Source organism: Branchiostoma lanceolatum, chromosome 12 (assembly GCF_035083965.1).
Source record: "Branchiostoma lanceolatum isolate klBraLanc5 chromosome 12, klBraLanc5.hap2, whole genome shotgun sequence".
Taxonomy (NCBI): Eukaryota; Metazoa; Chordata; class Leptocardii; order Amphioxiformes; family Branchiostomatidae; genus Branchiostoma; species Branchiostoma lanceolatum.
This window is the reverse complement of record NC_089733.1, coordinates 18,883,495-18,907,573: the sequence shown is the minus strand read 5'-3', so window position 1 is coordinate 18,907,573 and position 24,079 is coordinate 18,883,495. Positions and strand designations below refer to the sequence as shown.

At 43.7% G+C, this 24,079-nt stretch overlaps 1 protein-coding gene across 1 annotated transcript; it reads left to right on the top strand.

Annotated features, from left to right (window-relative positions):
• The first annotated feature begins 4,787 nt into the window (after positions 1-4,787).
• Positions 4,788-23,306, top strand: LOC136445833 (5-hydroxytryptamine receptor 3A-like). Its single transcript, XM_066443977.1, has 5 exons — positions 4,788-4,794; positions 5,296-5,376; positions 14,378-14,517; positions 21,748-21,792; positions 23,193-23,306. The coding sequence occupies exons 1-5, from the start codon at positions 4,788-4,790 to the stop codon at positions 23,304-23,306; spliced, it is 387 nt and encodes a 128-aa protein (XP_066300074.1).
• Positions 23,307-24,079: the final 773 nt, after the last annotated feature.

Genomic DNA, 24,079 nt, shown 5'->3' with positions numbered 1-24,079 from the left:
GCGTTAGTGGAGGGGTCAGTTTGAACACAGGTTGTACCTGTCGTTACGCTGCACCCGTTAGCGTTAGTGGAGGAGTCAGTTTGAACACAGGTTGTACCTGTCGTTACGCTGCACCCGTTAGCGTTAGTGGAGGAGTCAGTTTGAACACAGGTTGTACCTGTCGTTACGCTGCAGCCGTTAGCGTTAGTGGAGGGGTCAGTTTGAACACAGGTTGTACCTGTCGTTACGCTGCACCCGTTAGCGTTAGTGGAGGGGTCAGTTTGATCGTTACGCTGCACCCGATAGCGTTAGTGGAGGAGTCAGTTTGAACACAGGTTGTACCTGTCGTTACGCTGCAGCCGTTAGCGTTAGTGGAGGGGTCAGTTTGAACACAGGTTGTACCTGTCGTTACGCTGCAGCCGTTAGCGTTAGTGGAGGGGTCAGTTTGATCGTTACGCTGCACCCGATAGCGTTAGTGGAGGAGTCAGTTTGAACACAGGTTGTACCTGTCGTTCCGCTGCACCCGTTAGCGTTAGTGGAGGAGTCAGTTTGAACACAGGTTGTACCTGTCGTTACGCTGCACCCGTTAGCGTTAGTGGAGGAGTCAGTTTGAACACAGGTTGTACCTGTCGTTACGCTGCACCCGTTAGCGTTAGTGGAGGGGTCAGTTTGATCGTTACGCTGCACCCGATAGCGTTAGTGGAGGAGTCAGTTTGAACACAGGTTGTACCTGTCGTTACGCTGCACCCGTTAGCGTTAGTGGAGGAGTCAGTTTGAACACAGGTTGTACCTGTCGTTACGCTGCACCCGTTAGCGTTAGTGGAGGAGTCAGTTTGAACACAGGTTGTACCTGTGGTTACGCTGCACCCGTTAGCGTTAGTGGAGGGGTCAGTTTGAACACAGGTTGTACCGGGCGTTACGCTGCAGCCGTTAGCGTTAGTGGAGGAGTCAGTTGGAACACAGGTTGTACCTGTCGTTACGCTGCAGCAGCGTTAGCGTTAGTGGAGGAGTCAGTTTCAACACAGGTTGTACCTGGCGTTACGCTGCACCCGTTAGCGTTAGTGGAGGAGTCAGTTTGAACACAGGTTGTACCTGTCGTTACGCTGCACCCGTTAGCGTTAGTGGAGGAGTCAGTTTGAACACAGGTTGTACCTGCCGTTACGCTGCAGCAGCGTTAGCGTTAGTGGAGGAGTCAGTTTGAACACAGGTTGTACCTGTCGTTACGCTGCACCCGTTAGCGTTAGTGGAGGAGTCAGTTTGAACACAGGTTGTACCTGCCGTTACGCTGCAGCAGCGTTAGCGTTAGTGGTGGAGTCAGTTTGAACACAGGTTGTACCTGTCGTTACGCTGCACCCGTTAGCGTTAGTGGAGGAGTCAGTTTGAACACAGGTTGTACCTGCCGTTACGCTGCAGCAGCGTTAGCGTTAGTGGAGGAGTCAGTTTGAACACAGGTTGTACCTGTCGTTACGCTGCTGTAGCGTTAGCGTTAGTGGAGGAGTCAGTTTGAACACAGGTTGTACCTGTCGTTACGCTGCTGCAGCGTTAGCGTTAGTGGAGGAGTCAGTTTGAACACAGGTTGTACCTGTCGTTACGCTGCTGCAGCGTTAGCGTTAGTGGAGGAGTCAGTTTGAACACAGGTTGTACCTGTCGTTACGCTGCACCCGTTAGCGTTAGTGGAGGAGTCAGTTTGAACACAGGTTGCACCTGTCGTTACGCTGCACCCGTTAGCGTTAGTGGAGGAGTCAGTTTGAACACAGGTTGTACCTGTCGTTACGCTGCAGCAGCGTTAGCGTTAGTGGAGGAGTCAGTTTGAACACAGGTTGTACCTGTCGTTACGCTGCAGCAGCGGGCGCAGCTGGGAAGGATCGGCCGGGATCAGCTGAGCCCGCAGCGGTGCGATTAACTCTTTGCCACGGATTAGAGTGAATGAGGACGGGACGGTTTCGTTCTAATTGTGTCGGTCACCTTCTCAATGCAAATGTAGGACATTGCTTGTCATTTCTTTCTGTTGCAGCATTCATTGACAATAGAACATGGTGGTGAGACACTCAAGCCATTCATTTATTCTATTCCTCTATAAAATCAAACTCAAATGCGTGAACATAAAGCAAACAAGATAAATTATACACATATGAAATAAGAGCTAAGAAATAAAGGCATTTTAGTCATTGAGTCATTGAGACTGATTTGGCGATGTTGAGGGATTCGATATCATCAAAGCGTTTGGTACCTGTTAAAATGTAAGTTTTGAAAATGGTTAAGCCTTAAGGTAAGATTTGGGAACTGTTTGCCGTGGCTATTTGAGAAGTAGATGCACTAAAGCGTTATCTTACAGATAGTTGATGTCTGTGACAAAACCTACCGGCCTTCCCGTCTTGTTGTACGCGCTTTTACAGCATTTTGCAGAGGTCATGGTAAAACTCCAGGTACAATAACCCGGTACAAACCCGGTTGGTGCGACCTACTTTCCAGTCTTCACGGGTTACTATTGGTCGTATCCATAGCAACGGTGTCGCCATGGCGGGAAATGTTCCCGTAACCTTCACCTTCTGCACCGACCTTGGCGATAATTCCCGGCAGCCCTTTGTGGTTCCCGCGCTCCGGACGTTTCTGAGGGGAATGTGTGAAAGAAAAATGTCTTTAAGACTAGTCTAAGACGTGTGATGTATGAAGCGGAGGTTATGTAGTAGCACCTTCTCTTCGTGAATAAAGCGTCTTTTAATCTCAATCAGGAGCGGGGATTTATCAAAGGGCGGCAATCGATTGTCGCGCGGCTGAAACAGATACACATGTAGCACTATCGCTTCGTGGTCGGAGGGGGTACATAGAGGGGGTGTGCTGGAGGGGGTATGTGACGGGGGGGAGGTCGTCAGAAACCCGAGTCTTTAATCAGGAGCGGGGAATCATCAAAGGGATCGATGGATGGTCGAGCGGCCGAAACAGATGCACATGTAGCACTATCGCGTCGTGGTTGGAGGGGGTACAGAGAGGGGGTGTGGTGGAGGGGGTATGTGACGGGGGGGGGGAGGTCGTCAGAAACCCGAGTCTTTAATCAGGAGCGGGGAATCATCAAAGGGATCGATCGATGGTCGAGTGGCCGAAACAGATATCACTGCGGCGTCGTGGTGTAAAACCGCTATGTTATAATAAAACATACCTAAACCAATGGTATTTTGAGATGGGACTTTTGTACTTTTGTCATGTCAATAGAAAGTCTGTTTGTTGACTGAATATTTCACCTTAAGAACATCCTGTCAGTAACAGAATTTTTGCACTATTGACAGGACCATCCTGACGCAGGCTGGTATGAGACTATTCTACTTGACAAAAGACCAGGTATTATGACCTTGTGCTTTTACAATTTTTCGTTGAATTTCTAACGTTTATGCACTTGTACAACATTCAGTGACGCCAGTTTCTATTGCAAGAGGCCCCTTTGGGACGTGCTTTTAAAAATCACGTAATGTCTACGAGTAACGATACATTATTGACAAAAGTGCCAGGAATTAAAGAAATGATCCCTGCTTGATTGCTATCCTGTGGTCAGATATTGGGAAATCAAAATAGCGTCATCTGTTTCCATATTTGGCCAACAAGGGAATGTCATGTGATATTCTTCCAATCACGAGAGCGTTCCGTAAAGCGGCGACGCCGTCGTAATTTGCGCGGGTCGTAAACCGGCAGTACTGTCGTAAACCACTGGGACCATAAACCCCGGTTAGGCGCGGGGCTGATGAAACTGGGTCAGTGCAGGGCCGTGTTAGTAGTCGGCGCGCAGGTAGGGTACCTCGGCTCCACCTGCCGTAAGGTGTAACGTCACCTGTCTCAGTGTACACCTGTGCGAAGATCACCTTTCCCATACCTGTACACCATCCTGGAGTTGTATATAGACTTGCTGACTTTCCGAACTCCTCCGACTAGCTGTTTGCGGATTTTGAGGGGGCTGTACCGGTTTCCCCTACCCACCTGCCTTAGCGTTCACCTGTGCAGGTATCACCTGTTCTAGAGTACACCTGTGCTGTCACCTGTCTGAAGCTCATCTTCTCATCTCTGTACGTCACATCGGAGTTGGTTGCTCGCCTGGTGAACTCTCCCTACTTCGCTGGCCGCCCGGAGTCGTGAGTTCACCGGCCTGTGAAAACTCCGCCTCGGGTGTTCTCCCTGCATCCGCCGCCCTCCTGCCTGCCAGTGCGCCCGGGAAACCACCGGCTGTGTCCTGCCCATCCCAGGTACGGTACAGACTCGTATCATTACTGACATCTGCTGTGGGATAACCTTAAGTTTGATGGCACGTTTTTTGTGGCGTTTAAGTTTTATAACTGTTCCTGTTAACGCTGTGTGTTGTACCCGGTTCGTCTCACCGTATGAACTGTCTGGTAGCTAAATCAGGCATTTTTAATTGAGATGAAGCATGATGCTTTTTATGTAGCTAATAGATGTAGTGCAATGCGGCTTCGCTACGGCTCGCGTTTTTTCGGCTAAGCATACCGGGTCACGCCTACTCTTCTCGATAAGTGTGTTGGGTTCTTTTACGTGCAGAGGCTTGGCGCTTGTTAGAAACTATTAGCAAAACTCGTATGAATTCCGTGAACTTCGATTCTCATGTTTCTTCGTAGTGTATCCTATGAATTCCGTAAAATTCGTGAATATTCCATAAAACTCGTATGAAATCCGCCAAATTCGTTTGAATACTTAGGCACCCCTGGTAAAAAAAACAGTTCATCCATACGCTTTATCCGTAGCTAACAATAGGTCGGTTCCCAGTGTACAGAAATGAACAGTGGGGCTATTTCTCCTTTGTGGCTCAGATGTGGGGTAATTCTTTCCGCCTACAAAGCCGTCGGGACTTTTTGTTCTCTTGCCTCCTTGTTGCCATGGTTTCGCCGTCCCTCGTTAGAAGTATTGGTGCCCTCCGCAAAAGGATCTGACTCATTCTCAGTGTTTTATGCCTGTTTTTGTAACATTTGTTCTTTTCTAGTGTTGTATTTCTGGTCGCCTTCTCCTACTCACCGGGAATACAATGCTAGAAAAGAGTACAACTGCTGCAAAACAGGCTTCTGACCCTTACATCTTGCCTAGTGACCCCAACGAGAATTGGTCTGAAGGGTGATTTGAACGTCACAGGAATAAACAAAGGTTCAAACAAAAAAACATCAAAATGTGATGGATCCCTGCATCTGCTTGGAGATGAGGGGCACACTACTTTCGAAGGAGATGTTGGGAGAAAACCTCTTTTTGTTCTCTGACCGTCGGCCCTACATAATGGCTCTTCTTGTTGTGCCGAATACATTATTCCATCTCTACACCTTTCTTCAGGTTTCTGTCTCCTGACGCGGAGTGATCTGAGGATGAGGACTGCCATCGTTGTGCTGTGCTTCGCCGTGCTCCTTCCGAACGGTAAATAGTCCCACTTTAATTCCTTCACAAAACAGCGAGAAATTTTCCAAAAAGAAGTTGACTTGACGCACAGAAATATTTCAAAAGCTCAAAACCTTTCTTATGAAACAGTTCAGTGAGATACCCGCTTACTTTAATGCTTCGGTGCCATTTCCAATCAGGGTCCCGGCCGGACTGTTTGCGAAATCGTAAAATAAAAAAATGCTTACCAAGAAAATGCACAATATATGATCAGGAGTATCTTTTTACGTTTTGTTTATTTTGTAAGTGCATCATATTTTTCGTTCCCACAAGCTGCCCGGCCGGGCCCCGGATTGGAAATGGCACCGAAGCATTAACCAATCCTCCCGTGCCGGCCCGTCTGGGGCAGCTTTATACCAGCAGGAACGACTGTTTGCCCATAAACCGGCGGATTTCCGCTATAAAACTCCCATTCAGTGTAAAACACGAGGGGAGAAGATCATAATCCCCCGTCGGACGTAAGAATCGATCCGCGGTGCAGCTAAAACCACACAGCCGTGTCCTCAGAAGTACGCGATTGAGCTCCCTTTTCACTAGACAGCCATCCTTGAGCGACCGCACAGCGACCAGAATTGACTCTCTGTGACCCTTGATTTCATAATTAGAATCTAATACATATCGTAAATGTATCATTAGAAAGACAACAACAAGTACACACAATTCTTAATCTATGAAATTCGTTTAGAAATCTGTCCAAACTTTGGTCTCTCAGCGGTCTCTGATTGGTCTCTGAGTGCTCTCTGGGTGGTCTCTGAGTGGTCTCTCAGCGGTCGCTCAGCGCTCTCTCAGCGGTCTCTCAGCGGTCACTCAGCGGTCGCTCAGCAGTCGCTCAGCGGTCTCTCGGTGGTCGCTCGACGGTCGCTCGGCGGTCGATCAGCGGTCGCTCAGCGGTCTCTCAGCGATCGCTCGGCGGTCGCAGCCTCCACTGCAAGGGGATGTTTGATGTCTGGTCGCCGTTTTCATTCCCGAGAAGGACGTTATTTCTCTTGAACGCATTGCGCACGAAGTCGAGATGATCATTCAAAAAGTTACAAATCGGTTTTCATGATTTGCTATGTTGCAGGTAGATATGGGTCTGTGGAAATGATGATTTGATTTTGGGACAAATATGAAGTCATATTCAGATCTATTTGGTAGTTGACTTTGACTTTGGAAGCTACAATATTTTCTAAAGCACATCGGTCATGTACAGCGATATTACCAAATGTAACCAGCTGTCAGCGGATTCAAATCCACATAAAACTGCAAACAGGGAAGAATCGATCCGTATCAAAGGAAAAATCACACAATCAGAACCTGTAAAGAACGAATTCATATGTCTGGACGCCGTTTTCTCTGCCAACTTCGAGTTTTTATTCCACAGAAGGAGGCTATTTCTCGTGAAGGTCTGACACAAGAAGTTTGGAATGGGTATATATATGTGTATGATTTGTTCAGTGGTGGGTAGGCATGGGTCTCAAAAAATGGTGATTGAATTTTTTTACACATCTGACGTCATCCACTTACAACCTTTCCAAGCACATTGGCCATTTATGTATATACACCGGTATTACACGTATATAACCAGCTGACAGAGGATTTAAATGCACATAAAACTACAAACAGGGAAAGAATCGATCTTTATCGCAGCTAAGATCACAGAACCGTGTAAGAAACACATTTAGATGTCTGGTCGCCACTTTCTTTGTGAAGGTCAAGTTTTCATTACGCAGAAGGTTGTTATTTCTCGGGAAAGTCCGACTGAAAAACTCGAGATGTCCGCTGAAAAAGTTGGAATGGATTCTTATAATGTGTTCGGTTGTAGGTTACTAAGGCGTTGGTCTCAGGAAGTGGTCATTGCATTTTGGGACAAATCAGAAGTCGTATTCGGATCTATTTGCCAGTTAAAACGTCCCCAATCGTCGTGTGCGATATTACGCGTATATATCCAATAGACGGTCGGTATAGATGCACATCAGACTATAAACAGGGAGATGAATGGATCCGCATTGCAGCTTAGATCACACAACCGTGACCTGAAGTCATGTCTAATCACCGTTTTCAAGTTCAAGTTCGATTTTCCAATACGCAGTTATTTGTCGTGACTCAAAAAGTCGAAATAATCATTCGACAAAGTATTAATAGATCTCTATGCGATTTGATTAACAGTGGGTAGATATGGGTAGTAGTACTAAAGTGGTGGATTTTGGGACAGTTCGGAATTCATATTCTGGGCTCAGGAGTTTGGGGATAACATTTTCACAAGCACACCCGCCATCTATACGTGTAGAACGATATTACACGTAATATAACCAACTGACAGAGGATTTAAATGCACATAAAATTACAAACAGGGAAATAATCGATTTCTATTGCAGCTAAGATCACAGAACCGTGACCTGAAAACGCGTTTAGATGTCTTTTCGTCGCTCTCTCTGTCAAATTTGTCATTTGCCGGGAAAATGTAACTCAATAAGTCAAGACGATCACTGAAAAAGTCATAAAAGAATGTCTATGAACTGCTAAGGGCGAAAGGAAATAGTGATCATATTTGGAGGCAGATCTAAATTCAGTTTTGGGTCAAACAGGGGGTCTTTTAAACTTTATGAACCGTCAGGGGCTGCTGACATGTAGGAGGGTCCGCATGGGGGGATACTGGTAACGCTTAGATATATGAGGGTCTGTTACCCTTAACGGTAATTTCGGGAGAACCCGCAACCCTTAACGGCAATGACTTGTTTTTGCGAAAGACTTGATTAAGGGTGAATTGCTATTTGCCGGGAAAGTGTAACTCAATAAGTCAAGACGATCACTGAAAAGGTTATACATGAATGTCTATGAGCTGCTGGGCAGTAAGTGAGTTGGTAGGCATGGGTGTGAGGAAATAGTGATGCCATTTTGAGCAGGTCTAAATTTGATTTCGGGGCCAACAGGGGTTCTTTGAACCTGTACGAAACGTCAAGGGCTGTTGAGATGTAGGGGGTCTGCATGGGGGGATCCTGGCAATGGCTGATAGTAAACGTGGGAGGAACTTCAACTCTTAACGACAAATTCAAGAATTCTAGAATGATTGATTAATTGGCAGACAGATTGATTGATTGATGGATTGTGAAACTGCGGTGCCTAGCGAAGGTTGCATTTTAAGAGTGCGTCTTCTTGTTACATTAGTGAACATCCTATACTTACAACGTAACGTCTAGGCCGGTATAAGTCACTGATGCAAGGTTAGCAAGCCAAAAGCTGATAAAGCTGCGGATCTCTTCTTAATACATACTAAGTTGCGTCTCCGGACAACCTGAGTTGGACCCAAAAAACCGTATACTATAGACTAGGGTTGAGCTCAGTTGAGCTAAGACCATATCGTGGTCTTTGAGGCCTCGCCCTTACCTGCTAGAGTCGTGCTTTAAAACGGTAAATTGTCTCGTTATTGCGAAATTAAAGGATTACAAACTACCGATCCAGGATGATTGATTGACATGTTGATTGATTGTGAAACTACGGTGCCTGGCGAAATCTGCATGACGAGAGCGGACCGTTTGATTCGTGCTTTAAAACGGATTTGTTCTAGATTTATTTCCAACTTCTCCCCAAATCTGCCCATTTCCCCTGCATGGAAACGACCGGTCATCACATTTAGGTCAACATTGAGGATAAATATCAGCAGCACAATGTGTTTCCTCAGCCTGGAGATTCGCCAAACATTGCCACAAAACTAGAAATATTCATTCTAACCTTAGCAATCAAATCTTGTTCATGCTTTATTAGCGTCATTGAAAGTGGAGGTATTGTTTTCGGTGTGTCTATCTGTTTGTCAGTTTGTGTGTTCGTTTACGTTTTACGATATTTGTGGTCAGCATAACAACCATTAGGGCCTGATGAGTACGGGCTGGCTGCACAAACGACCCAGTACAAAAAGAAGTCATCAGCAAAAATCAGAAGTATCATAAGCTGCCAAAAATGGCCTATAAGGCCTACTATGGAGGCTACCGCTCCCAGTGCCCATTGTACAGAGAGAAACACAAGTGGTCGTTTTCTAGACAACACCTATTGAGCCGAAGACTAAGTACCGAGTATAAATAGTCTGTCTTAATGAATATATCAATCGATAACCTCTATTTAGACCATAGAATCCTGTCGGGTCCGATTAAAGGTTAAGTGTCAATCCAATAGGTTAGGGGGCAACCCAATAGGTCAAAGGTCATCACATAAAGGATTTATCTATAAAACATGCAAAATTAATGTTTACATGATTTGTGCAAATAATTTACATAGCACATCCATCGTCAATAGATATGAAGAATGTTATCAATTTCCTAATTCAAGCGCCAAGCAAGGTAAATTTAGAACAAAAGTGGGGCAAATTCTATACCTCAGTTCTACATACTCGGACACTACTGACTGTTAAGGTCTCAGGGGGAGGTAAGTGCTTAAAGAGAAACAAAGCAATTAAAACAGCGTTGAAGAAATATAAAATATAAAAATCAAGACAATAGAAAATAAAGGACAAACTAATAAACAGACGGGTTCAAAATGTGTTTCTCAGGTGTGGTTCTTGTTTCATGACCCCGTAAGCATCGATATAAAAATAAGCTAGATATCGTTTACTTTTTCCCCGAGGGTAAATTTGGAAAATTGCTGATCTGTCAACATTTGCCCCGGTGATCGTCCCATAGCTCATAACGTCAGCAGCCTGTCGGGTCTTATTTAGAACAAGCCCACATCTCAAATTACCTACATAACAAACATTCACATTGCAAATTAAAATAGCTCAAGTACCTCAGATTATCACCCTGGGAGCCAGTAAGAGGAAATAATGATGACTTGTTCGCAAACGAGGGGACCTCGCAGTAAATCTGGCAGCTCTAAACATGACGCATCGCGCAGGGGCTGATGGGGTCACTGCCCGTTAGGGTATTGACATTCGTGTCCATCATTCCGTCGATAAGGGTTAGACTAGGTAATGATATATGCATGAAAACAGTAACTCAGGCAACTGGATGGATTTTGGAAACGGTTGGGCTACCTAGTCACTGACGACAGGTAAATGTTACCTGCTTGAAACGTCTGGCTCATCCAAAATCCATCGAGTTTCTTGACTAATTGTTTTCTTGCGCGTGTTTATCATTGTTCTGGCTGTGGGTCGAGACATTACGAGTGTTGCTTCGACATTTTCACCGTACGTGAAACCTGCGCATTCGTCACAATAAAGCCAATCACTGTGACATGTGTGTGTTTCCTTACTGTCAACTTGAGACGGACCAGAGGACTGGTCGAAAGCTTGTTGATCGCTTAACTTTCTGTACGGAAATAGCGTGTACATGTATTAACATTAGAAAACATATTCATGAAGACTGTACGGAATACATTTTCTTTTCTGCCCGACCGGGCGTAATTAGCTGTGACAATAAATTTTCATGTATTGTATTTGGGTCGACTCGATACGAATATTAACCTCTAGCACACTGCAGTAGCCGTTTGGCTACCAATTTGCTGTTTATTAATAGGCAGCAGAGAAAAGGATATATATGGCCTCCTTCTGTCAATATTGACCATCGTAAAATACTAATTCACCTAAATCCTACTTCAGTCCGACAGCATTGGCTATGGTTGAATTGTCCTATATTTTAATAAAAAAAAGTCTCTGCCACATAGGGCACATATGTGCACAGTTCTTTTCTACCGCGCCTCTGCACTGCGCATCAGTCTGGCTTCTCCTGATCTTAGCTGCCTGGGCAGTGTACATCTCCATCTGGAACGGTCATTTGCAATGTCCTCCCAGTGCTCCGTATTAATATCTAGAGCTTTCAAGTCGCTCTTGCAGACATCTGGGCAGAAGGGGAAAGTTAAGGTGGTGAGATTGATAGTATTGGCTGGTAGGGGGTCTGGGGTGGATTGCATTTGGGTCAACATCATCTCCACACAGCCCGGCCTGAATCCTAAGGACCTAGGATTGATGGGGTAGGCGGAGCAAGGGTCTGGGAAGTGAAATTGATCTCGAACCAGTTCAGCTCACAGAAGAGCTATTTTTCATCGGTCGTGACAGAGAAGACAGACGCTATTTACAGTGTTTACAGGCTCATTGTACCGGGGAAATTCCTATAGCTTTTAAACACGTATAACTGTATATGTTATGATTATGTATATAACGTTATGTCCTTTTAATCTCGCACTGTATATATGTGTGTGTTTGTGTACTTTTTTATGTTAAAACCTGGAAGATTAGTCGTAATTCCACTAAAGGGTATCGCAATAAACCAATAATTGATACTGGGCCATGGCTTAACGTCCAGTCGTAACGACTGTAATACTTTCTATTAGCGTGCGTTTTGGGTGAGCGAAAGGCATTCGAACTCCCAACCTCTTGGTCCAGAGGCAGAGTCGCTAACACAGAACAACGCACACTACTGGTAAATGAGGCAGAGTCGCTAACACTGAACAACGCACACTACTGATAAATCAGGCAGAGTCGCTAACACTGAACAACGCACACTACTGGTAAATGAGGCAGAGTCGCTAACACTGAACAACGCAGACTACTGGTAAATGAGGCAGAGTCGCTAACACTGAACAACGCAGACTACTGGTAAATGAGGCAGAGTCGCTAACACTGAACAACGCACACTGCTGGTAAATGAGGCAGAGTCGCTAACACTGAACAACGCACACTACTGGTAAATGAGGCAGAGTCGCTAACACTGAACAACGCACACTACTGGTAAATGAGGCAGAGTCGCTAACACTGAACAACGCACACTACTGGTAAATGAGGCAGAGTCGCTAACACTGAACAACGCACACTACTGGTAAATGAGGCAGAGTCGCTAACACTGAACAACGCACACTACTGGTAAACGGAACGGGTCCTTTGGGTCACAGTACCCAGGTGCAGCCATGAGACTGTGGATGGGTTATGTACTCACACGATCTGACTTAAAGACCTTGGAAGCAGTCTCAGAGCAAAATTATTAGAATATATATTTCATGTCACTTCTACGAACCCAGGTGTGGCCATGGGACTGTGGATATCTTATGTACTCACACGATCTTACTTAAAGACACTGGAAGGAGTCGCAGAGCAAAATTATTAGAACATATATTTCATGTCACCTCTAAGAACCCAGGTGTGGCCATGGGACTGTGGATGTCTTATGTACCCACACGATCTTACTTAAAGACACTGGAAGGAGTCTCAGAGCAAAGTTATTAGAATAGGCACCTTCGGGTGCCCCAGGTGTGGCCATGAGGGTGTGGATGTCTTATGCACTCACAAGCTCCGTCTCAAAGACGTTCATCTCCTTGAAATTAGTCTTAGATCAAGAGATGGTTAAAATCAGCTTTACAGTGTTAATCACAAATATATTATGATGGTGATGACAAAAATACATGCTCAAGATGAATGATTGAAAATTCCCGGACAACCCCTTCCCGTAGTTAGTACTAGTATCCTTGAAAGGATTGTCCGAAATTATGAGAATAAGATCTTCCTCGTTTTAGGAAATCTGTTACATGTTCTTTCATTGCCATAAACTTTTCTATTCAAGACTTCACGGTTTGGAGCTACTCCACAATTATACCATTTTCATGTACAAGATTTGTACATGATAATAGGAGAATAGCTACTCGGTATATAGCTTAATGCATTTGCATAGTTCATGTTTCTAAATCCATTTCTTGCAAGTAATTTTTATGTATATATTCATGAAATGTAAATGGCAGATCAATGCAGGGCTCCTGGAGGGAACTCTGCCAATCTGCACTGTTTTGGGACTAATAAACTTAAAACAATTGTTAAAAGGCTTTGACTTGACTTGAACATCATAAGATTCGAGCGTTCTCTTGTCTCCGAATCTTAGCAGTCTTCATGCATTAATCCTAACCAAAAGAGACCCTGGTGTGAGAATGTAATTTAATCAGAACCTCTCCTCAATTGATCCGAGGCAATGAAAGGTATAGCTACTTTATTGCAGCATTTCCCGCGCTGTTTCCTCCTGGGACGTATCGACGATTCTAATTAGAATGAATTAGTATCAGCCACCCCAAATACAAGCTTATCATCCCGCTGTCTGTAATGAATGTCCATCTCATCAGCGTTTTCCGTGTACCTAAAGTATCACCGAGATTAACCCTCGCCCAAACTCCTTGTACTGTTTATGAATATAGAGCAATCAGACTGATGAGTAGATGGGAAGTCTATGTACGACAGAAGGGGAGGGTCGGTTTCTATTCTGTTAATCTCCCAGCACATCTTAGAAGTGGTGTCGTTACCTTATATGGATCTCCCGTGGGAGGGTGCGTGTCAGAAATAATAGGGCATACCGGCAAGAAGAGAAGGGGGCACAATTCTAGTTTAATTTTTATATGCATGTATCTATGTATACTGTTTGATTTCAGAATATTGGCCTTTGGTTATATGTACAATGGTTTTGTAGAAATCAACACCATTCAACTGTTTGCACCTTGTGCTGTACCTCTACCAGTTGATTTCACAATAGAATTGAATTGAACAATTTTCACACTCAATTTGTGTTTGGTGGTAACATTTCTACAGCCGCTAAGTGCACACTCAAACCAGAACACGAGAAAGCAAAACCGACAGTACTGCTGCAGTGCCATAGAAAGCCGGGGTCTCATAATCCATTTCTTCATTATGCAAACATCAACTTGCAAAATATCATCACTGTTGTAATGTTCTTCGCATTTTTGATACCGTTAAAGGGCGTCTGAAGATGAACCTATGTATAGCAAACCTTCAGAAAACCATTTGGGAATTAAGAAAGCCGCATGCAAGTGCTTCATTATAGAGTGACTAGCCAAAGGTTTACATATAGAAGATAGGTGTTTGCAAAGATTAAGAATTTCTAAAGTTAAGAGTCAGCGCTGTGCACAAAGATTTTGCACGAAAAGTAACGTTACAGGCAGAACTTGAACTACCAGAAGAAACAGCGATCAAAGGAAGAACGACAAGTAAAAGTAGGTGTTCTGATTGTTCTCATTCCTTCAGGTGTTCTTTGCGACTTCGAGGCTAAGAAGCTTAAGCGACACCTGTTGAGCGACTATGAAAAGGGACTCCGCCCCGTCCGTGACGTCACTACCCAGACTACCGTGCAAATCGGCATCGACTTCCGGCAGATCATCGACATCGTGAGTACAAGCGCATTATGGGTAGAAAAGACTTCCGGTAGTAGGGTAGTCGTCATAGTTTCCTCACAGGTGTTCTTTGCAAATATTTCAGAGGTCAAGAAGTATATTACCGCCTGCAAAACTTCGTTACGTCCATGTACTGTATGCCGGCACAAAGCCATCGGTTACTCCCTGTCTTGGTTGTGTAAAGGGTTTAGTAAGATCCGGGGTTAATGCTGTTATATGGCTGAAGGACAAAGGTACAGCTCATGACTAATTTGCTCGGAACGTCCCTACCATCTGCCGCACACACAGATCCGCAAACGCCACGGTAACTTCTGCACCATCTGCCACACACACAGATCCGCACATGCCACGGTAACTCCTGCACCATCTGCCGCACACACAGATCCGCACATGCCAAGGTAACTTCTGCACGGTTACTGACTGTGGGGTAAAGATCTATAGCTCAGCTGTTAGATGCCGACATGGAAAGTACATGAGCCATGCAAAAAAAACTGTTACTCAAGCAACTGGATAGACTTTGGAAACAGTCAAACGTTTCAGGTAACATCCACTACATTTCCTCAGACAGGTGTAATCGACAAAAGGTAGTCATGGTAGTGGATCTATCCATATTGAGTAATTGTTTTCTTGTGTATCTTATTACCTGGATGTCTAACCTTCAACGCTTTACATGAGATTTGATTTTGATGTGGGTTTTCGGCTTTCTTCCTATGTTTCAAGTAACACATGCTCTGTTTACGTATGTCCTATGTAACTTGTGTTACCTATGTTTACAATCCTCTCACGTGTGTTACTTATTTTACAACCTGCTATACGTTTTATTTTCTCGTGCATACTTCCATCAAAGAATGTTGATGATTTTTATGTGTTTTTCGTAGACTGTGCCCCTTTGAAAAACAACCCCACATAGTGAAACGAAGCCACCAGCTGTTTGAAAATTCGATAAAAGAAGAAATAAATAGCTCGATGCCGGGGAGAATGGGCCTAATGGGGCGGGGATATCGATTCGGAAAGCGAGGTGCCGGGGAACCAGATTGCGTCCCGGATGTTCGGCTGTTACCGTATGGATGTGTCTGACCCGCTGACTGACTTACAGCAGTATGTTAGGGCGTGTCTGTGTGTATGTGTGTGTGTGTGTGTGCGCGTGTGTGTGTGTGTTCATGTGTGTGTTTGTGTGTGTGTGTGTGTTCATGTGTGTGTTTGTGTGTGTGTGTGCTTGTTTGTGTGTGCGTGTGTTCGTGTGTGTGTGTGTGTGTGTGAGAGAGAGAGAGAGAGAGAGAGAGAGAGAGTGAGACAGAGAGACAGACAGACAGACAGACAGACAGACAGACAGACAGAGTTTAAAGTGGGGGAAACACCACAAAATGTTTTGAGTCGACATTGTCTAAATTTTACAATAGGAAACTTACCACGGATGGACTTAGATATTCACAATATACCACAAAATATTATGACTCATAATGACTCTAAACTGTAACTAAGTCTTGATTTCTTTTTTTCTGAATCAGTGGAAGACGAAAAATTGTGATTTTTTTGTAATTGTCTTGGGTTCTCTTATGTTGAAATGAGAGAAGTTTTCTTTTTTGTCTGTACAGGGGGAAATGTAGGAAGGGATTGGTGGCTTCTTAAAGCATCTTTCTTCTATCGTGACCGTATAAGGGCCATTTGATAACAATACCTTATATTGGAGTGACTGTGTACTTGATTGTCATAGAACGACGACAGAATTAGTCGCTGCAGAGTCAATACTTCTAACCATCCATAACCCAGTCTGCAGGAAGGCTAGACTGTTCGCTTGCTGGCTGCCAGACACCTGAATAAGTTCCCCGGTGTTCTGAACATCAGTCAATCTCAGACGACCATAAATAGACCCTAACTGGAAAACGGATTCTTTCTTCAACCATCCATACATCTGTCTACAGTAAGCGCAGACGGTTCGCTTGTTGGCTGCCAGACACGTGGGGAGGTTCCCCATCAGTCAATCTAAAACGGCCTATAAAAATAAATAGATCCTTACTGGAAAACTAATTCTTACTGCAAACCATCAATAACTACTGTAAAATCAACAATTTTTGCCTTGACGTGATTTCGCGATAGGAGTGGAATAGAGATTTTCGCGATGGTTGAATTTCGCGGCGAAAAGTGTAACGCAAAAACACATATACACTGTGTCATGATTACACAATGGAGAGGCACCGCGAAATTAAAGCACCGCGAATATGTCAAGATCTACAGTCTGTCTGCAGTTAGGGTAGAAGTTTCTCTGGCTGACTGCCAGACACGTGCGGATGTTTTCCGACGTTCTGAGCATCAATTAGCCCCAGACGATACCCATCAAACAATCGCGATAGAGGGGCAAGGGAATATTTCCACATTTACGTATACGGTCTGTCTGCAGATAGTCTAGAAGTTTCTCTGGCTTTCTGCCAGACACGTGAAGATGTTCTCCAACGTTCTGAACATCAACCAGCCTCAGACGATGGCTATCAATCAGACCCTGACCGGGAAACTCAATCATGGTTCTTAAGTAGCAGAGGGCATGTGAGATCTAGTCTTAGCACGGCCCTAAAGTAGCCGAAGACGTGAGTCTGGTTTCCTTAGCTTGGCCCTTAAATAGCAGAACACATGTATGAGTTTGTCTTATCTCAGGACCGTGAATGGGAGAAGGCACGCACTAGACAGATGTGATTTGTGCGTCTGGCTTGGAACTTCTCATGGCGTCTGGGTTTCTTATTACCTTCAATACGTGATGACGTCAGCACCTACCGCTTTTTGTGAGCCGGCTTGTTAGACAAGAATAAGCCTCTTAACGGACGCATTAGCAAAAACCTTATCGAGAAATTAGAAATTGACTCACCGGAACTTACGACCGAATTACTCGGTCTTCTTCAGCTATCTGACCAAAACGTTGTAGACACGTGCTTCTTACACACATGTGACGCCAGCACTGGGTCAAAGTTTGTCGGAACTTGCAATCGGTATCACCCCCGTGCCTGCCCCGAAACTCCCGGTGAGTCGATTCTTTGAGCTGGAGACAGTTTATTTACCATTCATTACGTAATTTACCAACTCAGGTGAACTTCCATGCTAGCATACAACCTTGTCTTGACTTGCCTTCAATTGAGCTATCTTAGAATTGTCTTCACCTTATTAGCATATTGTTTAAGAGTTTTGGATAACTAGCTGTTGAACTCCAAATTCTAGATCAGTCTCTAACGAAAGACTGTTGATGCTGTCTGAAACGTATTACCGTCTACAAAATCATGCAATTGCTTGAGTAACTGTTATAGATCTTATCTTACCACCCGGATGTCTAACCTTCACCGACACTTCTCTAAACTACACGTCTGCACGACTAGTAATGCCAAGGTAAAGGAAAGTGATCTCGAACCAGTTTAGCTCAAATGAACTCAATGAACAGATGAGCTACTCTTCCACTGGTCGTGACAGAGAAGACAGACGCTATGTACAGTAGCGACAGGTTAATTGTACCGGGGAAATTCCCCTAGCTCTTTTCGACAACCAGTTTAGCTCAAATGAACTCAATGAACAGATGAGCTACTCTTCCACTGGTCGTGACAGAGAAGACAGACGCTATGTACAGTAGCGACAGGTTAATTGTACCGGGGAAATTCCCATAGCTCTTTTCGACAAGCACAATGAACAGTGGACCACGGCTTAACGTCCCGTCCTAATATAAGGCCGTGCATGTCGGGTGAGCGACACAGCCGGGATCGAACCCGGGGCTTCTAGTTCCAGAGGCAAGATCACTGACCACTGGACTACGCACGCTACCCATGCGTCGACATATCAGCAGTTATTGGGTACATCTCACATTACAGGCTGACATTGCTCTGAAGATTGGAAACGCACTCTGAAGTGCACTTTGAAGAAACGATTTGATTATAAACGTCAACTATGTGTGTAAGTATGAGTGGCTGTAAATGTTATAACAACGTTATTCAAGACTTGATAACGCAGAAAGCGCTTTCAAGTGCCAAATAAAATGTTACGATATCCCCTGTAACACATTTATATACGGCTTTAGGACATTGATCGTGGCATTTAGAATATCAAGCGCTTACAAGTAGGTATTTTGGAATAGAACTCAATCAATGACAATTCAAAGTATCAATAATGTATTATAGTATAGTCAGTGGGCACATGTTATATTGTTCTTCATTATTTGTTCGTCCTTTTCCTATGACTTGCAGCCTTCGGGTATTCATCTTTGACAAACGTATCGATAATTGCAATGATAGATAAACTTCAGTTGATCGCCCCAGACTAGCTGACGACAGGATGACGTCACTTTCAGGCCCGTTGAAACTTTTCTGAACAGATTGGTGTGCAATACTGTCTGGCCTATTTAAGATCTCATGCATAGGTGATGCTACGGAAATAGATGTATGAAAAATGTTGAAACTTACTGTACTTATTGGCCACAATAGTCCTATCTCAAGTCCCCACTGAATCCACCGAGACGAATAAGCAGCTAGTTACCCGTATCGGTACGCCAATCGGACACCTATTTCCGAGTAGGACAAGATGGCGCCCGCAGATAGAACTGTCAAAAAGAGCTGTCTAATTTTGCCACTAATCATGTAGCAAACATCATGTAGCAATGGTCGCTTGGGACTAACTGGATCACCATCATAGTCCTAATCCTTGATTAAGCCAGGAACTAATCTTGTCATCCGCTCTTTTAATCTACGTTAATGATCGATGCCAATCGTAGTCAGTGGATCACCGAAAGTCTGACGATGGTGTGGGCTCGTATCTGTTGGATTATCTTTGCTAGTGACGTTCGTTTTTAAATGCTCAGCTATGCTCTTCTGTCAGACTTCAATGATTTTATTTTCATTTGCATATATTCTATGTTTGTTTATTTGTTTGCTCGTTGGACTGGAGTCGAGTGATCATGAGGAAATAGGTGCAAATTGCCTTTCCCAAAAGCGCAATATTCGGACCTTCAATGGATTCAACCCCTACCACAAGATCACCTTGCCAGCTAAACCCCCCCTGAGGTATTACTGAGAAGCGGAGACAGGATAACGGGGATGAGTGATCAATGGTCTTATTTAGAAGTGAATTCGTCCCGTCCTAACTCTGAGCACTCCATATTCTAAAATTCAAGTTCAAGCCTTTCCCTTTTTAAGCCTTGTATAAAGTTGATTGTGGACATATTGTAATGTTGTACTTTGTAAGATATATTTATGTTATGATATATTTCTAATGTTATGACATTTACAGCTATACTAATGTACACACAGTGGATGTATAAGTCGATTCTTGAAACTGCACAATGGATTTCCACTCTTCAAAGTAATGGCAAGTGTCTTGTTGATCTCTCGACGGATTATCTATTGCCCTTTGGCCACACAGTCCCTTCTTCTTTCTTCATTCTTTGCTATTGGCCACCACATTTCTCCTTAGCAATGAAATACACATTTACAACAACAGCGATTACAACGACAATGCATTATAGAACGGCTAGAACAATGAAACAATATAAACACAGACCACTACAGTTGACGGCATATCCACTCGCAGTGGTGAGCGTTCATGATTAAGTCCCATACTATTTTTCATAAGTGACGAGTGCTTTGCAGAGAAGGCAGTATGTACCATTTTTAAGCTTCTGGCATAACCATGCTTGGGGTTTACCGCCCGACCTTCCAAATGCAAGGCAAATTAGAGTTTGTGCTACATATACTTCAGGTTTACTATGTTAGTGAAGCGATTACGAGGTCTTCTGTATAGATATGAATTGGTATTGAATTTTTGTTGTGTGCCGATTTGTTAAAGATAGAGAGCGACCCAAAAAAACACCCCTCGATGACCCCAATAAAATGGTATGGCGATCCTGTGACGTCACAATTCAAGAAGGTGGCCACCACACATGCCAACGGATCCAACAAAGGTTTTTCTGCGCAAACCTGTAACAATCTATCCAATAGGTCATTGCACCGATCTAGAGTGTAAACCAGGGAGACTCAAATTTGCAGTATAATCTAAAGCCGGTAATCAGAGCGGGACAGCCAGTAACCCGTGCCCACCACAGGTCATACAGTAATATGTACAGAACATACTGGATACCGTCGGATCTTCCCCTATGGGAAATATGAACAGATGAGGCTTTATTGTACACAACGCAGTATTAGATTTTATGTGGGCCAAGGTTAGAGACGGTACGGCACGGCAACTTAAGGAGCACACGCTTGTCACAACTTAAAAGAGAAAAGTCTCTTGAAGTAACGGAAATGAGCAAAACGAACGGACACGGACCAGCTTTTGCCCTACTATTTGTTGTGTGTTGTACCGGTTGGATCTGTTTTACCATATATATGTGATAATATATGTCGATAGAGCTAGGACTTAAATGACTCTGTTAAATTGTATCTGACCCTTACCTCTTCCCTCATGACCTCCATGAAAAGCGGCCTGCTTGCCGATTTGAGCTTATCATGAATAAACAAAGGTCACACGGACCGATTAGTTCTCCTAAGAAATACGCGAGATTTGAGGAGCGTTCAAAGTTAAACTGCAAGGCGACCTGAACACATCGTCTGGTTCCGTCAGCGGGAAAATTGGACGCGATGATGAAGAGTTTCTGTCTGCTGGACTTTAGAAACTGCTTTAGGTTTCATTTGCGGCGTCTTCGGGAGCTGGAACACAAAATCGCGGCTCACGGGCGCCTGGCTGAAGAACCTACAGGTCATACATCAATGGATGAACAGTAAAGGACGCGAAGAGGTTAACGTTCTTTTTGTGTAGTGCCAAGGATCTAAAGTTCATTCTTCATTCTTCACTCTCTCTCCAGTCGCTCTCTCTCTCTCTCTCTCTCTGTTATTCCTGGCTTGTGAACTCGGAGATAAGACTTAACACTACTTTCCTCATTCCACCAAGATACCTGACTTCGGTTGGGGGGGTGAGGGTAAAAAGCGTTGGAAGAATAGTGACGGGCTCCACCTTCCAATACCGTGCCCTTAACACAGTGGATAACAACCCACTGCCCCTACAGTCTCAAAAGGGCTTTGGGACTACCTTTACTTAAATAGTATATCGATTGCTCTATCGATTTAGACAAGACTATTTATACTCAGTCTTCCATTCCATCGGAGTCGTCTAGAACACGACCACTGTCCCTACGGCCTCACAAAGGCTATTGGACTACCTTTATCTTTACACTCACCTGTAGTAACACAGTTATGTTCCTTTCAGGACGAGAAGAACCAAGTCATGTCGTCAGCAGTCTGGCTCCGACAGGTAAGAATGACGTCACAGGATCAAATTTCCTCTGGGAGAATGTACCGTAATTAAAGATGATATAAAGTATGCAGAACGGCAGTGACTGACAAAAGGCGTGTGTCTATATATGAAACATTCTCTATGAATTTGCGATAAATTAAGTACTATCAATAAGCCGTTATCAAGTGGAGCTCAACTCGTATCCGCCCCCGGTCCCCAAACGCAGAAGAAGGGTGTGCAAAGATTTGATTTAAAAAAAGGTTTCTTTGTGACCTCAATAAGTACCCACATGCCAAACTTAATACAAGTCCATCTAGAGGGTCTTGAGTTAAAGGTGCGAACATGTAACACAGCCAAACGCAGTTCCCGCGTCGGAGGTCACAGTTTAGCAGTTCAACAAACTCAGGTTCAACGAACTCTTGGCGCAATATAAAACACGGGCATCTAGAAAGAGTCCGGTCCGTGAAAAGGATCCTGAGTTATTGACTAAAACAATACCCCTGTCAGAGGTCACTGACCTCCTTCCCGGTGGTAAGTATAGCAGTTCGAGAAAGTCTTCCACGATCTGTTGACACATTTAAGCCACAAACACAATTGAGAGCGCGGGGTCTGTCTGGAAAACCAGCCAAGCAACACGCCCTATTTACTCCCGGCTTATCCATTTATTGGTTGGGATCCTGGAGGATTCCTTCGCAATAACCACTTTCATTTTTCACTTTCCCCTGGATTGTTCTACCCCCCGGGACCAGACAATAGACAGGTGTAATTTTGAAAGAGATGATTCTCCGTTTGGTGGGGATTTCTGAACTAATCCGTAACATGAGTCATTTCAACCGAGAACGTGATCGGTCTGTTACAATGTTGCAAATGATGTTGCAAGTAATAAAATATTGCAAATAATGTTGATGTAGCAAAGTATCGACAGGTGTACTTTTCAGAGAGATGATGCTTCAGTCGGTACGGATCTCTGATAAAAGAAATGAATAATTTCAACTGAGGACGTTTTATGTTTGATACGTCTGTTACGATGCTGGGAATAATGTTACAAGTAATATTCAAATAATGTCACAAATAATGATACAAAACATAAATGCAAATAATGTTACAAAATATTGCAGATCACATTGCAAATAATGCTGATGTGGCAAAGTCTTTTTGATGTTAATGTGCCATCTTTACAAATTTGGAAATACTTTCTTGTAATGTTAGATCATATTTTTCAGTAATATAAAATTCATTTTCTGTCACCCTGAATCAATTAGTATAGCTAGTTACAATTCAAAATCAAGCAACAATTATGTACAAAGTCACAAGAACACCTCTAACAATGTATTGATAAAGCAGTGAAATCTAAAAATTTCTTCTTGTGTTGATTATATTTTTCAGTAATATATTTTCTGTTGTTTTCCCTGCTTCAGTACTGGACGGATGAAGATCTTCAGTGGAACGCCACAGACTTTTGGAACATCTCAAATATCAACATCCCCTCCAAGGAGGTCTGGCTGCCTGATACCGTACTGTACAACTCGTAAGTATTACTGTACACCACATACATACATACATACATACATACATATACATACATACATACATACATACATACATACACATACATACATACACATATACATACATACATACATACATACATACATACATACATACATACATACATACATCTTTTCCACTTAGACCAGCTAGTTTTTAATTCTATAATGCTCTATAATTCTATAAAGTGTGGAGCTTCTTCTCCTTTTGGCTTCTGGGGTCCAAAAGAGTTGCTGAAACCTGCACCGAGTGAGAATATGCTTCAAACCGAACCACACAATGCGCCACATCATTGTTGTCCCAAAAGACAAAACTCTGAGAGAAGCCAAGTGTGGGTTTATACACCACATTAAGAGTCAAAGGACCAACATCAGAGGCTCTTGTAGGAATCATATACAGGTCAAACCGAGCGCTCTCTAAAACAGGTTCAAAGAACACAAAGGTTTTTTTTTTTCAATTGCTCACACCACCGGTACCAGCGCCTTCGGTCACACAAGGCCTCTTTCTTTAGATACGCCAGAATCACCTAGAAGTAGAAAAGGGGTTAGAATGATGATGTTTTACTATATGCGCTTTAGTTTTGTGCTGTTTTTTTTGTTAGTTTTGTTTCTTATATGTTTTTCTTTTAGTTTGGAGTTTTATGTATCTGTTTGGCATGCTTTGTGAACGTTTGTAATGAACTCTGAATACTGTTCCTAGGGCTAACCCTTTGTAATAGCCTTTGGCTAGTTGGGTAGCCCTGGCTGTAATTTTTTAC